A 19,860-nucleotide genomic window follows, 5' to 3' on the forward strand; every position below is an offset into this window, starting at 1 on the left:
AAATTAAATTCTATGTTTTGACATTGAATCAGATCATTGATTGAACCATATCCATGTCATTCTCTTTTTCGCTGGTCTGAAAACTTTTCATCACCTACTCTTTTCCAAGACTTATTTCAGATCATGCAAAATTTCAGTGAGTTTGGACTTTCAAATGACTAACGGAACTGACCCAATGGAGATTTCAGTTGGCAAAATATTTTGTGAATTTTATTTTATTTTATTGAAAGCCTTAATAAATGCTTCTTAATCTTAAATAAGGACAACAAACTAGTTTATAATTTAAAATAATGAAGAGGAAAAGATTAGGACTTATAATCAAATGACAGAGCAAAGAGTAAAAAGACACTGCTAGTGTTCCTTGGAAAACCCAGATCTGAGCCAACTATGCAACTCTGTATGCAACAGAAACTAACCCCCTCTTTTACAAAACCATAAAAGTGTTTTTTAGCGCCGGCCACTGACTGCTCTGCATGATCTCAACGCTCCTAGGAGACGCTTTATAAAAGGGGAAATAAGTTTTCAGAGCTACTTTAAAACCAAATACAACAATATAATGAAAAGGGGGAGAAAAATTGGTATCACCAAAACTCATAAGCATTTTGACAATAATTCAACCAACAAAGAAGGAAAAAAAGATTTCAGATAGCTGTTGCCATAGAATTTTTAAGTGCTAGCCTAAATTCATTGCTCACGACACCAAGGGTCATTTAAAAAAACTCCATTAATTTAAATGTCAGATCAGATTTGACTGTGTTAACTCTGAATTGATCTTTTTTTCTTTATATTGTTATATTTGGTTTAAACATTTCTTCAATTGATTATGTTGTCTAACCCTGAAGTTTTCTTGTCTAATGGAAAGTTCTATCAAACATATCACAGAGCCAGAGCAAGCCCTGATTTTCAATCTCTTATTCCTACTAAATGGTTAACATACTAGCTCAGGTGCTATTACTTATTGTTCTTTGGATAACATATGATTGCTTTAATCCATGACCTAATTTCCTACATGTTTCTATCCATATTGTCTGCTCATTGCTGAGATGTTGCCACCAACTGCTGTGTGTAGTATTTTATTAATTCTGGAGGCAAAATAGTTCTCCACTCTTCTAATTCCTTTCCATAAAGTTCTTTTCAATTCCTTATTTCTTAGACTGTAAATCAATGGGTTGAGCAGTGGAATTGCAGTTATATACACTATAGTCAGCAGTTTGTTAAGGTCCATGGAATAGGCAGACTTGGGTCTTGTGTACACACCCATAGAAGTTCCATAAAACAAAAGGACAACTATGAGATGGGAGGAGCAAGTGGAGAAGGCCTTTTTTCGACCATCAGAAGAGCGAATTTTCAGGATGGCAGATATGATATACACATATGATACAATTATTAATATGAAAGGGGTAAAAACTAAAAGTGGACATTCAATATAGTTTATAGTTTCAATGACTGAGGTCCCCGAACATGACAAGGTCATCAATGCTGTGATGTCACAGAAAAAATGGTTAATTTTGTTGGATCTACAGAAAGATGATAGTGATGCAAAAATAACATGAGGAACTGGATCTAGAAAAGCAATTATCCATGAAACAATGATTAGACCTGTGCAGACTTTCCTGTTCATAATGATGGTATAATGCAAGGGATTGCAAATGGCAACATAGCGATCATAAGCCATAGCAGTGAGAAGGTAAAACTCAGTAGATGTGCAGGACAGGAAAAGATAGAGCTGAGTCATGCACTGTGTGAAAGAGATGATCTTATACTGTGTTATGAGCATTGCTAACAATTTAGGCACCGTGACATTCACATAACAGATTTCAAGGAAGGACAAGTTGATAAGAAAGAAGAACATTGGATTATGCAAGCGAGGTTCCGTACACACTGCAGACATAATAAGAAGGTTCCCCACCACAGACAGCAAATAAATAGTTAAAAAGACAAGAAAAAGGATGAGCTGAATTTCAGGAAGCTCAGAGAATCCCAGAATGATGAATTCTGTCACCTTGGTGTGATTCATCTTTTCCTTTTCTCTCATTCTGGTAAGCTGGTCTTGATATCTAAAACTGAGGGAAGGGAAGAGAAGAGGCCAAGAACTAAAATTTCAGGGGCACTATTTTCTGTAAATTCAATGCAATTTGAAGTCAAATAAACTGATAAAACTTAGTACAAAATGACTAACTGTTGTGAGCTCTTGCAGTAACTTACAGCTTTAATTTGTACTAAATTTAGTTTCTCTCAAGAAGCTTTGATAAAGATGAAAGATCTACAGAAGAATCAAGTGACCGGCTGCAACAGAAGACATAAAGAGATGATGACACATCACGTATGTTCGAAGCAGTTAACATTTCAGACTAATCCAAATATCGGCCAAGACTTGCATAATTTCAAGCAGTGGCATATAGTAAGGGTGAGTGGAATCCAGGGCAGTGGCCCCACCCCCACCACACGCGTGCCCATTTCCCTTTCCCTGTACCTTTTTAATTTCTCCAGCATGAGCAGCATGCTCATGGTGGTGTCAGCTTGCCCTCTGACATCACTTCCTAGGGTGGGTCCCTGAAGTGGCATCAGAAAGAGTGACAATGCTGACACAGGCAGCAACCTCGTGCCAGGGAAGTAAAAAAGGGGAAGGAGGTGGCATGGAGAGGAGCGGGGGGGGAGGGGGCAGAGAGGAGGTAGGGGTGCTGCACCTTTAGGAAGACAACTTCCGGGGCGGACCCCCGCCCCTTCCTACTTCGCCACTGATTTCAGGGGTCAGCAGCAGTGGATTGGGCCTGGATATTCAGTAGTAGTTTCCAGAAATGGCCTAACATTTAATATCCATATCTATCTTAGCTGGTGATAGTCAAGGTCTGATTCTATAAATTATACCTAAATTGGTAGGTGCCTAGGAAAATGACACCTATCACATGTTATTCAAAGTTAGGCGCTGTTTATAGAATTGTGCCTAGCGGTATCAAACTCAAGTCAGGCGTCTGTAGGCATCAAAGACTTAGGTGCCAGCATATTAGGCCAGAAGGTGCCTTGGTGTAGATGCCTACCCAAAAATTTACATTTTTTTAAATGGTGCTGTTCAATTAATAATGCTGATTGGGCCAATTAAAAAATTAAGATAGGCTCTTAGATTGGATAGGCGCACCAATTTAGGTGCCTAACAGCAGGCACTTTTTACAGAAACAGGGCCTCAGTGTTTGAAAAAATTCTGACTATCGCAGGCCTAATTTTGACCAGCAATATAGCCACAATAAATATGCATAAGAAAGATTTCCATGCACTACCCTCATTGTATGGAAATTTATCTCATGCATATTCATTGTGGATATCCTGAAAGTCAGGGCAGGGAAACGTCCATTTTCAAAACCGCTAGATGTCCAATTTATTTTTCAGAAATGACATATTTGGGCATATTGGCCCCTAGGCCATCTAACATTTTCGTCCATTTTTGAAAAAAACCCATCCAAATCATGCCCATTTGGAAAGGACCAGCATCTTAATGCACTGTCCACACAGGCAGACCAACAGGGCAGTGATACACCTTGGGGAGCACTGTTGTGAACTTCACATAAAGTGTGGCAGGTACCTATTTCACCAGTGTATGGTGAGCTCTCAAAACTCCCCCCTTTCCCCCCAAAAAACCTACTATACCCACCTGTCTATCACCCAGTAATGCTTATGACTGCAGATATCACCTATATGGAAGTACAGTAGGTTTTGGGTGAGTTTTGGTGGACCCACACATTCCACCTCAAATGTAGTGGGGTGGGATTTGGGCTTGGATCCCCCCTCTCTATGGTTCACTACACAGCCTACCAGGCAACTCCAGACACCCGCTTGCTGCTCTACTAGGATTTTCCATAATATCTGCAACTGTCATAGAGACATGTATGTGCTGTTTCATTCAGATCTTTGTGGGGTGGGAAGGGAGCCGTGTAGAGTGGAGTCTTTACCTAATCCCTTCAGTGGTAATCTGGTCAGTTTGGGTACCTTTTTGGCACTTAGATGCTTTTAAAACAGGTCTTGTCTCAGATATCTAAGTTCCATCCTGGACATTATGGGAAATGTTTATCACCACAAGACATCCAAGTGCTAAATCTGCCCATATCACGCCTCCAACACGCCCCCTCAAACTTTTAATGCACAGTGACTAAGAAGCCTAGCAAGACATCCAGAAAATCGGCTTTGAAAATTAGCACTTGGACGTTTTGACTAGTAAGACGTCCAAGTGTCAGTTTAGCCCATCTTTCAGATGTCTATCTTTTTTTAAAATGAGCCCTAATGAATATGCATGATAGAGATTTGCATATAAAGGAGGAGACAGGCATGTAAATCTGCTCCAGGCATATTCATTAGGGCTGTCCTGAAAACCTGACTGGCTGGTGGTCCTCCAGGACAGGGTTAGGAACCACTGCCTTAGACCAGTGTTTCTCAACTCAGTCCTGGAGTACCCCATGTCAGTCAGGTTTTCAAGATATCCACAACGAATATACATGAAAGAAATTTGCATATAATGGAGGCAATCAAGTTTATGCAAATTCAATGTGGATATCCTGAAAACCTGACAGGCAAGAGGGTACTCCAGGACTGAGTTGAGAAACACTGTCTTAGACTATAAAAGGGCAAGAGATCTGAACAAACTGAGTGAGTGGGCAAAAAAAATGGCAGAATAGCTTCAATGTAGAGAAATGTTCCTCCACTACTGACCCACATATGCCTCTGTCCCTCCCTGCCTTCCATTTAACTATTTCTTCAGATATCATGATCCAACCCTCTCAGACTCTCTGCTCCCTCACTTCCATATGGAGCCTTCCTATCTATAAGAACATAAGCATTGCCATCCTGCTTCCAACAGTGGCCAATCCAGGTCACGAGTACCTGGCAAAATCCCAAAAGAGTAAAACATACTTCTTATCCTAGAAATAAGCAGTGGATTTTCCCAAGTCCATCTTAATGGTTTACAATCAAACTCATCTGTTCATTGAGTCCTTGGCTTCCTCTACTCCTTGACAAGTTTCAAGTTTATTCATATTTGATTAGTCGCTTAATTAAAATTTTTATAAGCGAGTTACAATATGTAAAAACAATATATAATTTAATATTGTATTAAAAACAAAAAAATGAAAACAAACAGAAAAAAAACCCAGAAAACAAAGTAGCAAAAATAGTTTAAACAATAAGTATGTTTTGAAAAATGTTTAAAGAAGGAATACAACTGGCAAGTTTACGGACTGTTACACTAGATAAGAGAAAGATAAACATTAAAAGGGAGAAGGTTGGAGAAATATGTCATCCCTCTCTTTTGTCCCCTCTTATTTAAATGTTTACTGCATAATTACCTTTATAAACACCTTGCAGTGTATCAAGCACTGGAGATAATATTTGAAAAACCCTTTAATTTCTTCTTAACTTTTCTATCAATAAAGACATATTCAAAAGCTTCCTAAATTATGTTCCAAATGTACTTTAAGGCTAATGACAAGAACATGAGAACATAAGTTCCAGCAGCAGACAATCCAGTTCACAAGTACTATGGAGAATCTAAAAAAGTAGACAGTTTCTAGGTTGCTCACCCCCATGAATAAACTGTAGTTTACCCCAGATCTCTCTTATTAATAGTTAATGGACTTTTCCTCCAGGAATTTGTCCAAATCTTCTTTTATGTTCAAAATGCTTATTGACAATTTTCAACAAGACAAAAACCCATACCCCAGAAAGAGCCAGGTTTCCATGGAATTTTATTTAACAGATCGATAATAAATATCCAACAAACCCCAAACCCTTCAAAAATTTGGCAAGCAGCCACCTCCTCAAATTTCAGTACCAAACCACTGCATTCCACCAGGCACACTTAGACAAATCAGAACTAGTCTTCCAGCCAGCCATAAATTTGCTGAAGCATTAACCCCATTAGTGCATTAAATAGTTTAACTTCAGCTTTACTCAGAATAGTAGGCAAGGCCACAGACTACAAAACAAGCTTATAAGTGGAACATGAACTTTAAAGATAGCTTCAACTCTTTTTAAACCCAGATATGCCAACTGCATTTTTTTTAGTTCAATACTTTTTATTGGTTATAATAAAGTAAACCATACATATGATGAATCTTACAAAGAGTATAACATCAAACACATCATCTAGCAATGAGTCCCAGAAGTTAACTATGCGCTGAGTGAAAAAATAATTTCTCCTGTTTGTTTTAAATGTAACTTCAAGGCATGTCACCTTGTCTTTGTACTTTTTGAAAAAGTAAATCATTGACACAATTTTACCTATTCCATTTCACTCAATATTTTATAGACCTCTATCATATCTTCCATCAATCATCTCATCTCCAAGCTGAAGAACCCCAGCCCCTGTAGCCTTTCCTCATAAGGGATTCATTCTATCCCCTTTATCAGATATGAGATATGATTACCAGAATTATTGTCAAGATGTAGTCACACTATGGAGAGACAGAAACAAAAAAAAATGAAGGCAGAAAAGACCACATGGCATATCTAATCTGTCCAATCATGCTATCTACTATTTGCACCTCTCCCTTAGACATCCAATGTACTTCTCCCATGCTTTCTTCAATTCAGACACACTTTTTGTCTCCACCATCTCCACCAGAAGTCCATTACAAGCATTTACCACCCTATCTGTGTAAAATTATTTTCTGAGGTTACTTCTGAATCTATCACCTTTATCCTAATTCAAGAGTTTCCTTTCAGAGACTCACCACATGCACATTTATGCCACGTAGGTATTTAAACATCTCTATCATATCTTCCCTCTCCCACCTTTCCTCCAAAGTATACATATTGAGATTTTAAGGCCCTCTTTTACTAAGCCACTGTAGAGGTTTCTATCATGGCCCGGTGCACTAAATGCTCCGACGCTCATAGAAATTCTGTCCCTGTATACCTTATGATAAAGACCACCACCATTTTAGTAGCCTTCCTCTGGACTGACTCTACCCTGTTTATATATTTTTGAAGGGGCAGTATCCAAAAATGGATACAAAATTCTAAATGAAGTCTCACTAGAGTCTTATACAGGGGCATCAATACCTCCTTTTTCCTACTGGCCATTTCTCACCCTGTGCACCCAAGCATCCTTCTAGCTTTCACCATCGCCTATTTAACCTGCTTGGCCACCTTAAGGTCATCACATACTATCACACTCAAATCCCGCTCCTCCCTCATTATCAAAAGTTCTTCACCCCTTAAACTTTTGCAACCCTCTAAACTTTGCACCCCCCTAAACTTTTGCAGCCCAAATACATGACCTTGCATTTCTTAGCATTAAATCTTAGTTGTCAAATTTCAGACCATTCCTCAAGCTTTGCTGGGTCATTCCTCATGTTATCAACCCCATCAGAGGGGTCTTCTCTATTGCAGATTTTGGTATCATCCACTAAAATGCAAAACTTCTCAGAAAGCCCTTCGACAATATCATTTACAAAAATGTTAAAAAGAACAGGCCTAAGAATGGAACCTTGTGGCACACCACTAGTAACATCCCTTTCCTCAGAGCGATCTCCATTGACCACTATCTTCTGTCGCCTTCCACTCAACCAGTTCCTGATCCGTTCTGTCACCTTGGGGCCCATCTTGACAGCACTCAGTTTATTTATTAGATCCCCGTGTGGAATAATGTCTAAGGCTTTGCTAAAAGCTAAATACACTTTTTAAATGTACTTTTTCTGATTATTTGGTGGGGCGTGGGGGGAAATAGTTGTACATTAATGTCTATTAGTTTAATGTGCATTTCATGTAAACTTGTGCATATTGAAATTGTTTGTTTGCACCATGGTAGTTTGGAAATTTAATAAAGGTTTACAAAAAAAAAAACCCCAAACCCTAAATACACATCTAGCACTCTCCTTCTATCCCAATGTATCTCAAACTGTCTGCTGCAAGGCGCCGGAACCAGATGACTACCTACAAGTCATGCCTTTCGTGGGGAGAGGCATGTCCTGTAGGCAGTCAGCCGGCAATGGAACCTCTCCTCCTCTCCGCAACTCTCTTCCTAGGGTTAGCAAGCTCAGGGCCTCCATGCATGTGTGGACATTGACGTGATAACATCACACATGTATGTGATGTCATCATATTGATGTGCACACATGTCCGGAGGCCCTTCAGCCGCAGCCCCGAGTTTAGTGTGCCATGGCTTCAAGAGGTTTGCGACACAATGTTCGATCCAATCCTCTGGTCACCCAATTAAAGAAATTGATAGAGGCATTATGATAATCTCTATTTTCTTTCATAATAATTACCAAAATTCTGCTTGCTTTTTTTTTCGGCTGCCACCATATACTGAGCAGAAGATTTCAGTATACGTATTGACTACAATGATGTTGATAGCATTGTCTTAAATATTTAAGCTGCATATTTCTATAAGGGATGAAATGGCTCATTCCAGAGTGAGAATATAGTTAATAGACTCCAGAATATCAGATCTCTACATTCAGCTAATAAAAGCTATAGAGCCTAGTTTATGCAGTTTATAACTGTATGATGCTTGCTATGCATTTGTATTTAAAAGTAAAGATACAGAAAGTTATACTCACATTCCCTACTTAATTTGATAGCAAAGAACCTCTTCTTCTTGATAGCAAATATCTGGGTCAGGCAGATGTATTTATACAGATTCCTGGGACCTTTGAGATAACACCTCAAAAGAATTGTCAGGCTTCTCAAGTGCCAAACAAACAAAATCATTAAAGTTTCCTGTTTTATATTTGTGTATTCAAAAAATCAAGAGGAATAAAGAATATACATCATATTCAGTATCCACTATAATAATACCCTTAGCGCGCATATGCACTTCAATCTTCATGGTTCCTTGCCCCCGCATGTGCAGTAGAAGGAGCCAGCGGCAATTTCCCCATCAGCCTCCCTCGGCAACGCTGGCTCCTTCTACTGCGCATGCGGAGGCACCTTAAGCACGGACACACGGAGACGGCGACTCCCCCCCTACCGCCCTCACTTTAACAGGACTAGCAGGCAGGGAGAGAGTCACACAGAAAGAAAGACAGACAGCGGGAGGGAGAGAGAGAGAGATAGAAAGAAAGAAAGAAAGATAGACAGCGGGAGGGAGAGAGACATAAAGAAAGGAAGAAAGAGACAGGGGCAGGGAGAGAGGCAGAAAGAAAGACAGACAGACATATATTCTAGCACCCGTTAATGTAACGGGCTTAAACACTAATTTAGTAATTCCATATATCATTGCTGGGTGCAGGGTCAGCAAAAAATTGTATTTTGTGTCTCAGACTGCTTTAGCAGTACATAGAAATATGTTTCTCTTGGCAATGTTTTATTTATTAGTGTTTGATATCTTTGATGTACCTTGCAGGTTTTCAGTGATTATGGTGCTTATTTTAGAAGTGGCATTCATCTTATAGACATGCATAAACTGTCTAAAACTGGAGAATATGAAAATGGCATGGGGGCAGGGACCCAAAAAAATATGTATTCCCCATTTCAGAAGGAGAATGAACATCAATAAACTGACATCAGGATTTACACATAATTCCTAAGACATCTAGGTTTCAGGCCCACTTACTTAGGGATCAGGCCCAACCAGTTGCAGAAGATCTATGCTGTGACTGACAGGGATCCCCAAGCCCTGCCAGCTGAAAACTCCCAGTATCCCCCCCTTGCATACTTTTTAGATGCAGTGAGCAGTGATTGATGCAAGCTGTTCAGTAATCTATGACAACGTGTACAATTGCTGTTATGGAATTAGCACATAGCATGCATCATCCTGGCCCCCAACTTTAGATGACCTTTCGTAAATTACCCCCTAGCTATCATTATCGTGTAAAAATGGTGATGCCTGATCCATTCCCTTTGACTATAAATGATATCAGCCCAAGAAAGCAGAAGCATGATTTAGAAATCAAATCAAGGTTTCCTTTATGGCAGTACAGAAATAGGCCAGCCTATTTGTGGGCATATCCATGGACTAATGAAGGATTAATGGGGCATACCTGTGGACTAATGAAGCATCTATGGTGGCTCTATATGCTGAAAGATCAAGATGTCTTTTATCTTTGGACATGTATGAAATATTTAACTTACTATATAATTGGAATTTTCATGGATTAGTATTTCATGTAAGCATTGTACCCTTTGAATAATGTTCATTTTGGATATTGTGCCTAAAACAACTGACAGAAAAACCCACCGAAGTGCTATTTTATAAACAGTGCCTAAAGTTAGGCGTCATTTATAGAATAGCGCTTACACTTAGATCTGCACCTCATAACTTTAGGCAAGGACATTTGCACCAATAGAAATGTGGTGCAAATCCTCTCATCTAAAGTCTACGATGGGAACTCCCTGCAGCCATTTTGTATGAGTGATCTGCACGGGGAAGGAGCGTAGGAAGATTGTCCCTGCCCTGAAAGCCCGCTACTCCACCAGGTAAGGTCCAGGATGCCAGGGGGTGGGTCAGAGCCGGCCCAAATGTTATTAGCAAATTTTCAATATTCACGGGCTGGCTCTGCCCCTAACCCCCGTGAATATTGAGGGAGAAGTGTTTACCCCATTCTCGTCCAAAAATTTGTCCAAGTCAAAAATGCCTAGAAAAGGACCTTTTGGATGTGGGATTGGCCATAAAAGTAATGGTCTGGACATCTAGACATGGCAACAGAGTAGTGGGGCACCTTACAGGGCATAGAAACATAGAAACAGATGGCAGATAAGGCCCACGGCCCATCAAGTCTACCCACCACAATAACCCTCCCCTACCTTTCCCTGTGAAGAGATCCCACTGATGATCCCATTTTGTCTTAAAATCAGGCACGCTGCTGGCCTCAATTACCTGTAGCGGAAGATTATTCCAGTGATCAACCACCCTTTCGGTGAAGAAGTATTTCCTGGTGTCACCGTGTAGTTTCCTGCCCCTGATTTTCCACAGATGCCCTCTTGTTGCCTTGGGACCCTTGAAAAAGAAGATATTCTCTTCCACCTCAATACGGCCCGTGAGATATTTGAACGTCTCGATCATGTCACCCCTTTCTCTGCGTTCCTCAAGTGAGTACAGCTGCAATTTATTCAGCCGTTCCTCATACGGGAGATCCTTGAGTCCCGAGACCATCCGGGTGGCCATTCGCTGAACCGACTTGATATACCCAGGGGGTAAATGAACTCAGCATAATACGTGACATGTATCCTCAAGTCTGCTTATCTGACTTCCTTGTCCTGAGTGTTACCTTGACAACACCAAAAGGATACATCCTGGCTTCCTTTGCCTACGTGTCGCCTGGATAGCATCAAAGAGACAGCAAACTGCAACACCTCCTTGCTTATCTGACATCCTGACCTCCTTGATCTTCAAAGGACAGTAAAACCAGATGATCATCAGTAAAGACAGATGGGAAACCCGGGCTCTGCAAACACCTCCTGGGTAACATCAAAAGGACAGGGAAACCAAACAAGTATCTGCTATCTTGACCTCCTTGACCTAGGAGTTGTCAAAACAAATAACAAACGACCAGTACCAGCTGTCTTACTAAGAGGCAAGCAGTTTTCCCAGCTTTTCACCCAATATAAAAGACGGGACTTGCCTCTAACCTTAGAATCCAAGACGTCGCAAGGGACAAAATTAAAAGATGTCTAAAGGGTCAGTCTCCCGTGTCTACTCACCTATCAATTGCACAAGGATTCTCCAATTGTGAAGGGAGAGTGTTTGCCTGGGATACGGTGAAGGTATTTAATTCTTATATATGTATAATAAAGTGTTATTGTTTATGCTTTATATTGTCTGTGTGCTTTTTTGAGTGTTACTGATCATTCCATTTGACAGAAATAAGTGGCAGAACACGACTCAAGTCTCAGCACATCTTTGCGGTAATGCGGCCTCCAGAATAGTACACAGTTTTCCAGATGGGGTCTCACCATGGATCTATACAAAGGCATAATGACTTTGGGCTTACGGCTGATGAAACTCCTACGTATACAACCTATGATTTGTCTTGCCTTAGATGAAGCATTCTCCACTTGCTTGGCAGTCTTCATGTCCTCACTGATGATCACCCCTAAGTCACGTTCTGCCACAGTCCTCACTAGGATATCACCATTAAGGCTGTAAGTCTTGCATGGATTTTGGCTGCCAAGGTGCATGACTTTTCATTTTTCGGTATTGAAACTTAGTTGCCAGGACCTGGACCAGCGCTCTAGTAGGAGTAGGTTGTGCACCATACTGTCAGGCATTGAGTTATCGACAGGCACTGTTTTTTTGTCTGTTGTGTTCTTGCCTACCACATTACATAGTTTGGCGTCATCGGCGAATAGCGTTATTTTACCTCGAAGCCCCTCAGCTAAGTCCCTTATGAAGATGTTGAAAAGGATCGGGCCCAAGACCGAGCCCTGCGGCACTCTACTGATCACTTCCGTCGTTTCGGAAGGGGTGCCATTCACCACCACCCTCTGAAGCCTACTTCCAAGCCAGTACTCAACCCATGCTGTCAATGTGTCTCCCAATCCTATAGAGCTCATCTTGATCAACAACCTGCGGTGTGGTACACTATTGAATGCTTTGCTGAAGTCCAAGTATACGATGTCCAGGGACTCCCCAACATCCAGCTTCCCCGTCATCCAGTCAAAGAAGGTGATTAGGTTGGACTGGCAGGACCTCCCCTTGGTAAATCCGTGTTGATGGGTATCTCGTAGATTCTCCTCGTTCAGGATCGTATCCAATTGGCGTTTGATTAGAGTCTCCATTAGCTTGCTCACTTTTGATGTGAGACTCACCAGTCTGTAGTTTGCAGCCTCCGTCCTGCATCCTTTTTTGTAGAGTGGAATGACGTTAGCCGTTTTCCAGTCCAACGGAACTCTATCTGTACTAAGGGAGAGATTGAAGAGCGCGGATAGCGGTTCCGCCAAGACGTCACTAAGCTCCCTGAGTACCTAGGGGTGTAGGTTGTCTGGCCCCATTGCTTTGTTAACCTTGAGATTAGACAGCTTACAGTGGACAGTGCTGGGCGTAAACTCAAAATTACGAAACGGGTCCACTGAGCTATCCCTTGTCTGCAGCTGAAGGCCTGATCCCGGCGCCTCATGGGTGAAGACTGTGCAGAAGTATTCATTTAAAAGTTTAGCTTTTTCGGAGTCCAATTCTACATAGTTCCCGTCTGGATTCCTAAGGCGTACTATCCTGCCTGTGTTTCTGTTTCTGTCGCTAATATATCTGAAGAAGGATTTATCACCCTTCTTGATGTTCTTCGCTAGATTCTCCTCCATTCGGAATTTGGCCTCTCTGACCGCTGTTTTGACGGCTCTTGACTTGGTCAGATAGTCTTCTCTAGATTCCTGCTTCCCTGAGTGTTTGTAAGAGATGAATGCTCTTTTCTTTTCTTTTATGAGGTCTGAGATCTCTGCAGAAAACCACTGTGGCTTATTATTTCTTCGCCATTTACTTACCGATTTTATATAGCGGTTGGTTGCTTCTTGTAGCTTTCAGAGTTGACCACATTACTTCTACATTATCTGTTTCTGCTTGGTTTAGCAGCACCTGATGGATGAAATCCCCCATGCCCTCGAAGTTGGTGTCCTTGAAGCTGAGGACCTTGGTTAATGTGTTAGAATTGGCAAAACCTTTCCTTAGATTGAACCATACCATGTTGTGGTCACTGGAGGCCAACGTGTCGCCCACCGAGACCTCTGTCACACTTTCTCCATCAGGTCCAGTATTGCCCGATCCCTTGTTGGCTCCAATACTAGTTGCCTGAGTCTTGCTCCCTGAATAGAGTCTAATAGCCTCCTGCTGCTGCTGGTCGCAGAGGAAAGTGTGGTCCAGTCCACATCAGGCATATTGAAGTCACCTAACAATACTGTGTTCCCACGCAAGGTGATATTCTCTATATCTCCGATTAATTCCATATCTAGGTCATCCAGTTGTCTTGGGGGACTGTATACCCCTGGCCAAATTCACCCAAAGGGATTCCCCTGTGTACCTGACCTCTGCGATTCTGGTGACTTTAATGTCATCTTTGGTATATAGTGCTACCCCTCCTCCCATTTTGCCCTCCCTGTCATGGCAAAGCAAGTTGTAACCCGGTATGACCATGTCCCAGCCGTGGGAGTCCGTGAGCCAGGTCTCGGATATCGCCGCCACGTCGGCGTTCCTCATTTCCATCTCTAATTCCAGGATTTTGTTTCCCAAACTGTGGGCATTGACGTACATAGCTGAGAACTTCACAAAAAGGATGCCATATAAACATCTCACCATAACTCCCTTATAGGTCATGGTGAGCCCCCCAAAACCTACTAGATCTATCTGTCTACCACCCCAATAGTCCTCACGGCGGCAGGTGGCACCTATATGGCAGTACAGTAGGGTTTGGGGGATTTAGGGGTGCACATGTTCCACCATAAATGCAGTGGTTAGAGTGGCTTATGGGCCTGGGTCCTCCTCTATATGGTTCACTAGCCCACCCCTATACTACTTAAACCACCTCTATGCTGTTCTACTAGGCTTTGCTATGCCAGGTGCTGATGTTCTGGAGGCAGGTATGTACGTTTTTATTCTGATTTTTATGGTGTTGTGGGGGGGGCAGTGATCACTGGGGCAGTGTGTGGGGGTCTGTACTTTGTGTCTGCAGTGCTTATCTGATCACTTTGGATACCTTTTTAGCACTTAGACCTGGTTTTATATGTCACAATGTACAAGTTCCATCCAGGCAGCCTTGTTAAATTTTCAGTTATACTTGCAATACGACTAAGTTTAAATCAGCACATGTCCCGCCCCCACCACTTCTCATAAAATGGCCCTTTTAGCTCTGGTCATACAGCAGCACTGAAAAGGCCTAAGTCATTTTTAGATACGTCTAAAACCCGGTTTGATTATTAGCACTTGGACAACTTGTCTTACTGATCGTCCAAGTGTTGATTTAGGCCAGTTATTAGATGTATTTATGTTTCGATTATGAGCCCCTTAGCTTTTAAAGTTGCTGCACCAGCCCCCTACGAAGCGTTTCATTTTTCTTCAGGGTCGGGGTTACTATAAGTGCTGCAATGAACAACTATGGTTAGAATAGATATTACCCACTAAGTAACAAAAAATGAAAAACTATACATCACATTCTTAACAGAATTATAAGCATACTTGCTTAGCCCTTTAAATCTGCCGCTGAGGCTGTTAATATGGCCACAGCGTTCTGAACAGCATTAAAGAAGAAAACCCCTGTGACCTTTGCATTAGCCAATCAGAATCCCAGAGGACTCCTTCCATAATACAAGTCTTGACATGAAGCTTACTCTGCTAATGTCATCCAGTTGCTGGTTTCATTTAACCCCTGCGGGAACATACTATTTAATTCAAACATCCAGCGCAGTTCTTTACTGGATGTCAGTCTCTGCAATGCCACTTTTTGATGCCAAGGAACCAGCACTTTTGCTCCTTCCAGCATAATCTCATACACCCCACATCTTCCACATTTAAAGTGGCCTCATATACCATCATAGGGCTTCGTCCAGACATCAGAGTTGCAAAGGTGATCCTTCATATTAACATCCCTGCTATATACTATGCCTATGCTGGAAGGAGCAGAAGTACTGGTTCCTTGGCGTCAAAAAGTACCATTGCAGAGACTGACATCCTGTGTGTCTGCAGGTGTCATTTATATTTTGATCTGTCTCTGCCGCTTGTGTTATGTGGGGCAAACTTCTCGCCCTTTAAAAACTCATTTGTTTGAACATCGTTATAATATTAATCACAAGCGGAAGATTGATGCATTGTGTCAGCATTCTATTCAAGCAGAGCACGTTTCAGAATTTTAAGTGCATAGTCATAGATTCTTTGCCTTTTTCACAGCACCATGGCAATATAAAAAGAAGATTCCATCAAATTGAACAATGATGGATCTTCAAATTACATACAGTGTGGCCGCAAGGGCTTAATCAAAGACATGAATGGTGTGCATTTTTTTTTTTTAATTATTTTCATGATCTTGTTTTTTTTAATTTTGAAGATCCTGATTGGTGTTTTGAAAATTTGCGGGGCCGGAAATGATATGTGGTACTCAGAAGAGCTATAACTGCGAAGCCTCGTGTACCCATTGTTCTTGACTGCCATAATAGAGTGGATTTGTGCATGAAAGTGGTTTTTTGGATTCATTTCTCCCCTGATGCAACCACTTTTCTGTGGCAAAACAAGGAATCTCTTGTCGGGAGTGGAGGCAGCATGTGGAGGGAAGTCCCGCATATTTGGAATTATGCTGATGGATTAAAGCTCAGGCCTCCTTTTACGAAACTGCAATGGCAGTTTCTAGCATGGGGAGCCGTGCTGAATGGCCTGCGCTGCTCCCGACGCACATTGAGTTCCAAAGAGCGTCGGGAGCAGCACGGGCCATTCCGTGCGGTTTTCTGTGCTAGAAACTGCTATCACAGTTTCGTAAAAGAGGGGGTAAGACTCCTTTTGTGTGCATCTGATTGGAAGTTTCTCATTACTAAATTTTGATATTACAAAGTGGGAGTTTTTTTTTATGCCTATGATATTATTATATGGCAGCTTGCTGTTTAATGATTGCATTGCGCTGCTGCATGATTCTGAGGCTTTTTTTCTCCCCTTGTTGTCTTTTGCTAGCAATTCACATGCACCAAATGTGATAAAGCCCATAGCAACTGAGTGGGCTTCATCGCATTTGGCATGTGTGAATCGCTAGTACAGCTTTGTAAAAGGAGCCTTAAGTATGACTGCCTTAAATATGACTGCCTGGATAGCCTTATTTCATTATCTTTGCTGCTATAATATTCTACTTCCTAAGTACAGCTTATTCTTTATATATGGCAGCTTAGCTGTATTTCATCAAAAGACAGTAAACAAATTAAAATTGAAAAATAAACAAATTATTAGGGGTGGTTTTATCTTCATAGTTGTATGCCATCCATAGTTCAAAAATTTGGCATGAGTTAGGCCTATGGTATATTGCAAGAAAGATATTCAGAGATATTCAGACATATGCAAATTTGTTTCTGGGGATTAATTTACTTACACTTCTGAATTTTCCAGAAAATGGTCCATGGAAAATAGCACTATTGTACGAGGGTAAACCAAAATGTAAAAGCAAAATAAATTTAATGGCTTTAATAGAAGTAACTGTGAGCAATTGAACATATCGCTTTTCCACATAGTCCCCATGCAAGATGACACATTTGTTGTACAAGCTTCTGCATTCCTGCAGAGAAGAAGATTTCGGGCTGCTTGCGAAGCCAGGTGAGCACCGCTTCCTTTTCTTCATCATGCTATGTCGTTTGCTCTCCGAGTCACAGTGATGCACCCATGTCTCATTGCCAGTGACAATTCAGTCCAGAATACTCAGATCTTCTTCGTACTGTCTCAGGAACTGGGTCGCAACCTCCACATACTGTTGCTTGTGCAGATCAGTAAGCTGTTTGGGAACCTATCGTGTGCAGACCTTCCTGTATCTCAAGTCATCGTGCATTATGGCAAATGCAGATCCATAGCTAATAGCCAAATTTGCAACCAATTGAGACACCATTATCTGTCAGTCTTCTCTAATCAAGGCATCACCCTGTCAATGTGCACATTGATGTTGATGGGCGACCAAACGACTTTCATCAGTTACACCTGTTCTTCTCACGTTAAACTTTTTTTTTACCCACTCATAACCTTTCGTTGATTCATGGTGCTATGTCCATACTGTTCTTCGATGGTGCAATCTTGCAATGGAGTGTCCATGTTTCTGACCTCATGGCTGCCACACAACTAAAGGCCAAGTTCTGCACTGAGCATTGACAAACTATTCAACAGGCAATGTACATATGCTGCCTTTCACTAGCGCTGTTCCAGTTATCGTGCAATTTAACAATTGCCTTTAATTTTTTATTTGCCCTCATATATATGACAGAGCCAGAATAAGCCGTGCTATTTAATCTATGAACTGATTACCCAAAGGACTCTATACATATTTTCCACCATGTGTTTGGTCAACAGCAATTGAGTCGCTATCTTTAGTAAATCTAAGCAGTGAGATGAGTTCTCAGTTGGGAGGTCATGTACCACAGCTCCCTGAACCCTGCAGTCATGATTCCTAATCCAGCTATGAGGTTCACTATTATGATTGTAGCTCCTCCTCCTCTTCCCCCTCACACTTCCTGAAAAAGGAGGTTGTGAACATTGCCTCTAAGCCTTCCCAAATCAATTCAACCCAAAGAGCCGAAGTCCTAACTCAGGAATTGAATCTAGTTCCTCTGCATGACGGTGTACCAGATTGCTAACTAGCTAATTCTGTTGCCATCAAATGGTGTGGACATTATTTTAGTAACTCTGGAAGCAAAATAGATTGCTACTTTTCTTGCTGCTTTCCAGATGGTTCTTCTCAGTTCTTTGTTTCTCAGGCTATAAATTAAGGGATTGAGCAGTGGAATTGCAGATATGTATACTACAGAAAGCAGTTTGTTAAGATGCATGGAGTGGGCAGACTTGGGTGTCATGTACATACCAATGGAGGTTCCACAAAATAAAATGACAACTGTGAGATGGGAGGAGCAGGTGGAGAAGGCCTTTCTTCTACCCTTAGCAGAGCGGATTTTCAGGATTGCAGATATGATGTACACATAAGAGGTAATTGTCAAAATGAAAGGGGTGCAAGCCATAATTGGACCTTCAATAAAATTTGCAATTTCAATGGCATAATTTCCTGAACATGACAGACTCATCAGTGCAGTCATGTCACAGAAGAAGTGGTTAATTTCATTGGAGCTACAGAAAGATGCTTGCGACATAAAAGAAACATGAGCAACTGGGCATAGAAATCCAATTGTCCAAGAAATAATGGCTAGAATTATGCAGAGTTTTCTGTTCATGATGATAGCATAGTGCAAGGGACTGCAGATGGCAACATAGCGATCATAGGCCATGGTGGTGAGAATGTAGAACTCTACAGATGTGCAAGACAGGAACAGGTACATCTGGGCCAAACACTGCATGAAAGCCATGTTCTTATATTGTGTTATGAGCATTGCTAATAGTTTAGGCACTGTGATAGTCACATAACATACTTCTAAAAAGGATAAGTTGATAAGGAAAAAGAACATAGGGTTATGCAAACGAGGTTCAATACATATTGCAGAAATTATAAGAAAATTCCCCACCACAGAGAGCAAATAAATAACCAAAAACACAAGAAAAAGAAGAAGCTGCATTTCAGGAAGATCAGAGAAGCCCAGAATGTAGAATTCTGACACCTCAGTGTGATTTGCCTTTTTCATTTTTCCCATTTTGATCAGCTGTTGGAATACTAAAAAACAAAACATTAAAAATTAAAACAAAAGTATCTTAAACCATCCATGATTTCTTTATGATCACTAATATAGATACTGCCTGAAATTCAGCTGACAGTGGTCAGCATTTTTTAAATGTTTACCATTGCTGTCTAGATTAGCCCCTCTCAGTGCCAGACTATGTCCAGGCTCCAACACTGAGGCCCTGATTTTCCAAAGTGCGTCCCGATTATAGGCAGCTGTAGGCGTCCTACAGCTGTCTAATCAGCCAATTGGGATGCACGTTTTAAAAAAAAATACTCCCCAGGCAGGCCGCCTATATTGAAGGTGCCTCCGGGAGCCTAGGGAGACCCGCAAGACGCCTAAGCTCGCCTAAGGGCCTTAGGCGGGCCTTAGGCGAACCTAGGCGGCCCTACGCGTCTCCCTAGTAGAGGAAGAGACGCTTAAAATGTAGGCCAGCAAAATGCTGGACTACATTGTAAGTAGACGCGGCCGCTATACTTATGGCAGCAAGGGATCTCCCTGCTGCAATAAGTATAGCGGCCGCAGTCGCGGCCGCCTGTCCCATCACCGACAGGAGGATGCCCAATCCTCCTGCCGGAACCCCCCTCCCCCTCAAACTGGTAATCG

General features: G+C 41.5%; 2 protein-coding genes across 2 annotated transcripts; both read right to left on the minus strand.

Moving 5' to 3' along the window:
* Positions 1 to 1,015: 1,015 nt before the first annotated feature.
* Positions 1,016 to 2,017, minus strand: LOC117360358 (olfactory receptor 1019-like). The gene has a single exon (XM_033944057.1). It carries the CDS (start codon positions 2,015 to 2,017, stop codon positions 1,016 to 1,018), a length of 1,002 nt encoding a protein of 333 aa, XP_033799948.1.
* A 16,208-nt stretch (positions 2,018 to 18,225) lies between these two features.
* LOC117360359 (olfactory receptor 6N2-like) lies at positions 18,226 to 18,945 on the minus strand. The gene has a single exon (XM_033944058.1). The coding sequence runs from the start codon at positions 18,943 to 18,945 to the stop codon at positions 18,226 to 18,228; it is 720 nt and encodes a 239-aa protein (XP_033799949.1).
* Between the last annotated feature and the right edge of the window lie 915 nt (positions 18,946 to 19,860).

This window comes from Geotrypetes seraphini, chromosome 5, assembly GCF_902459505.1.
Source record: "Geotrypetes seraphini chromosome 5, aGeoSer1.1, whole genome shotgun sequence".
In the NCBI taxonomy this organism is placed as follows: Eukaryota; Metazoa; Chordata; class Amphibia; order Gymnophiona; family Dermophiidae; genus Geotrypetes; species Geotrypetes seraphini.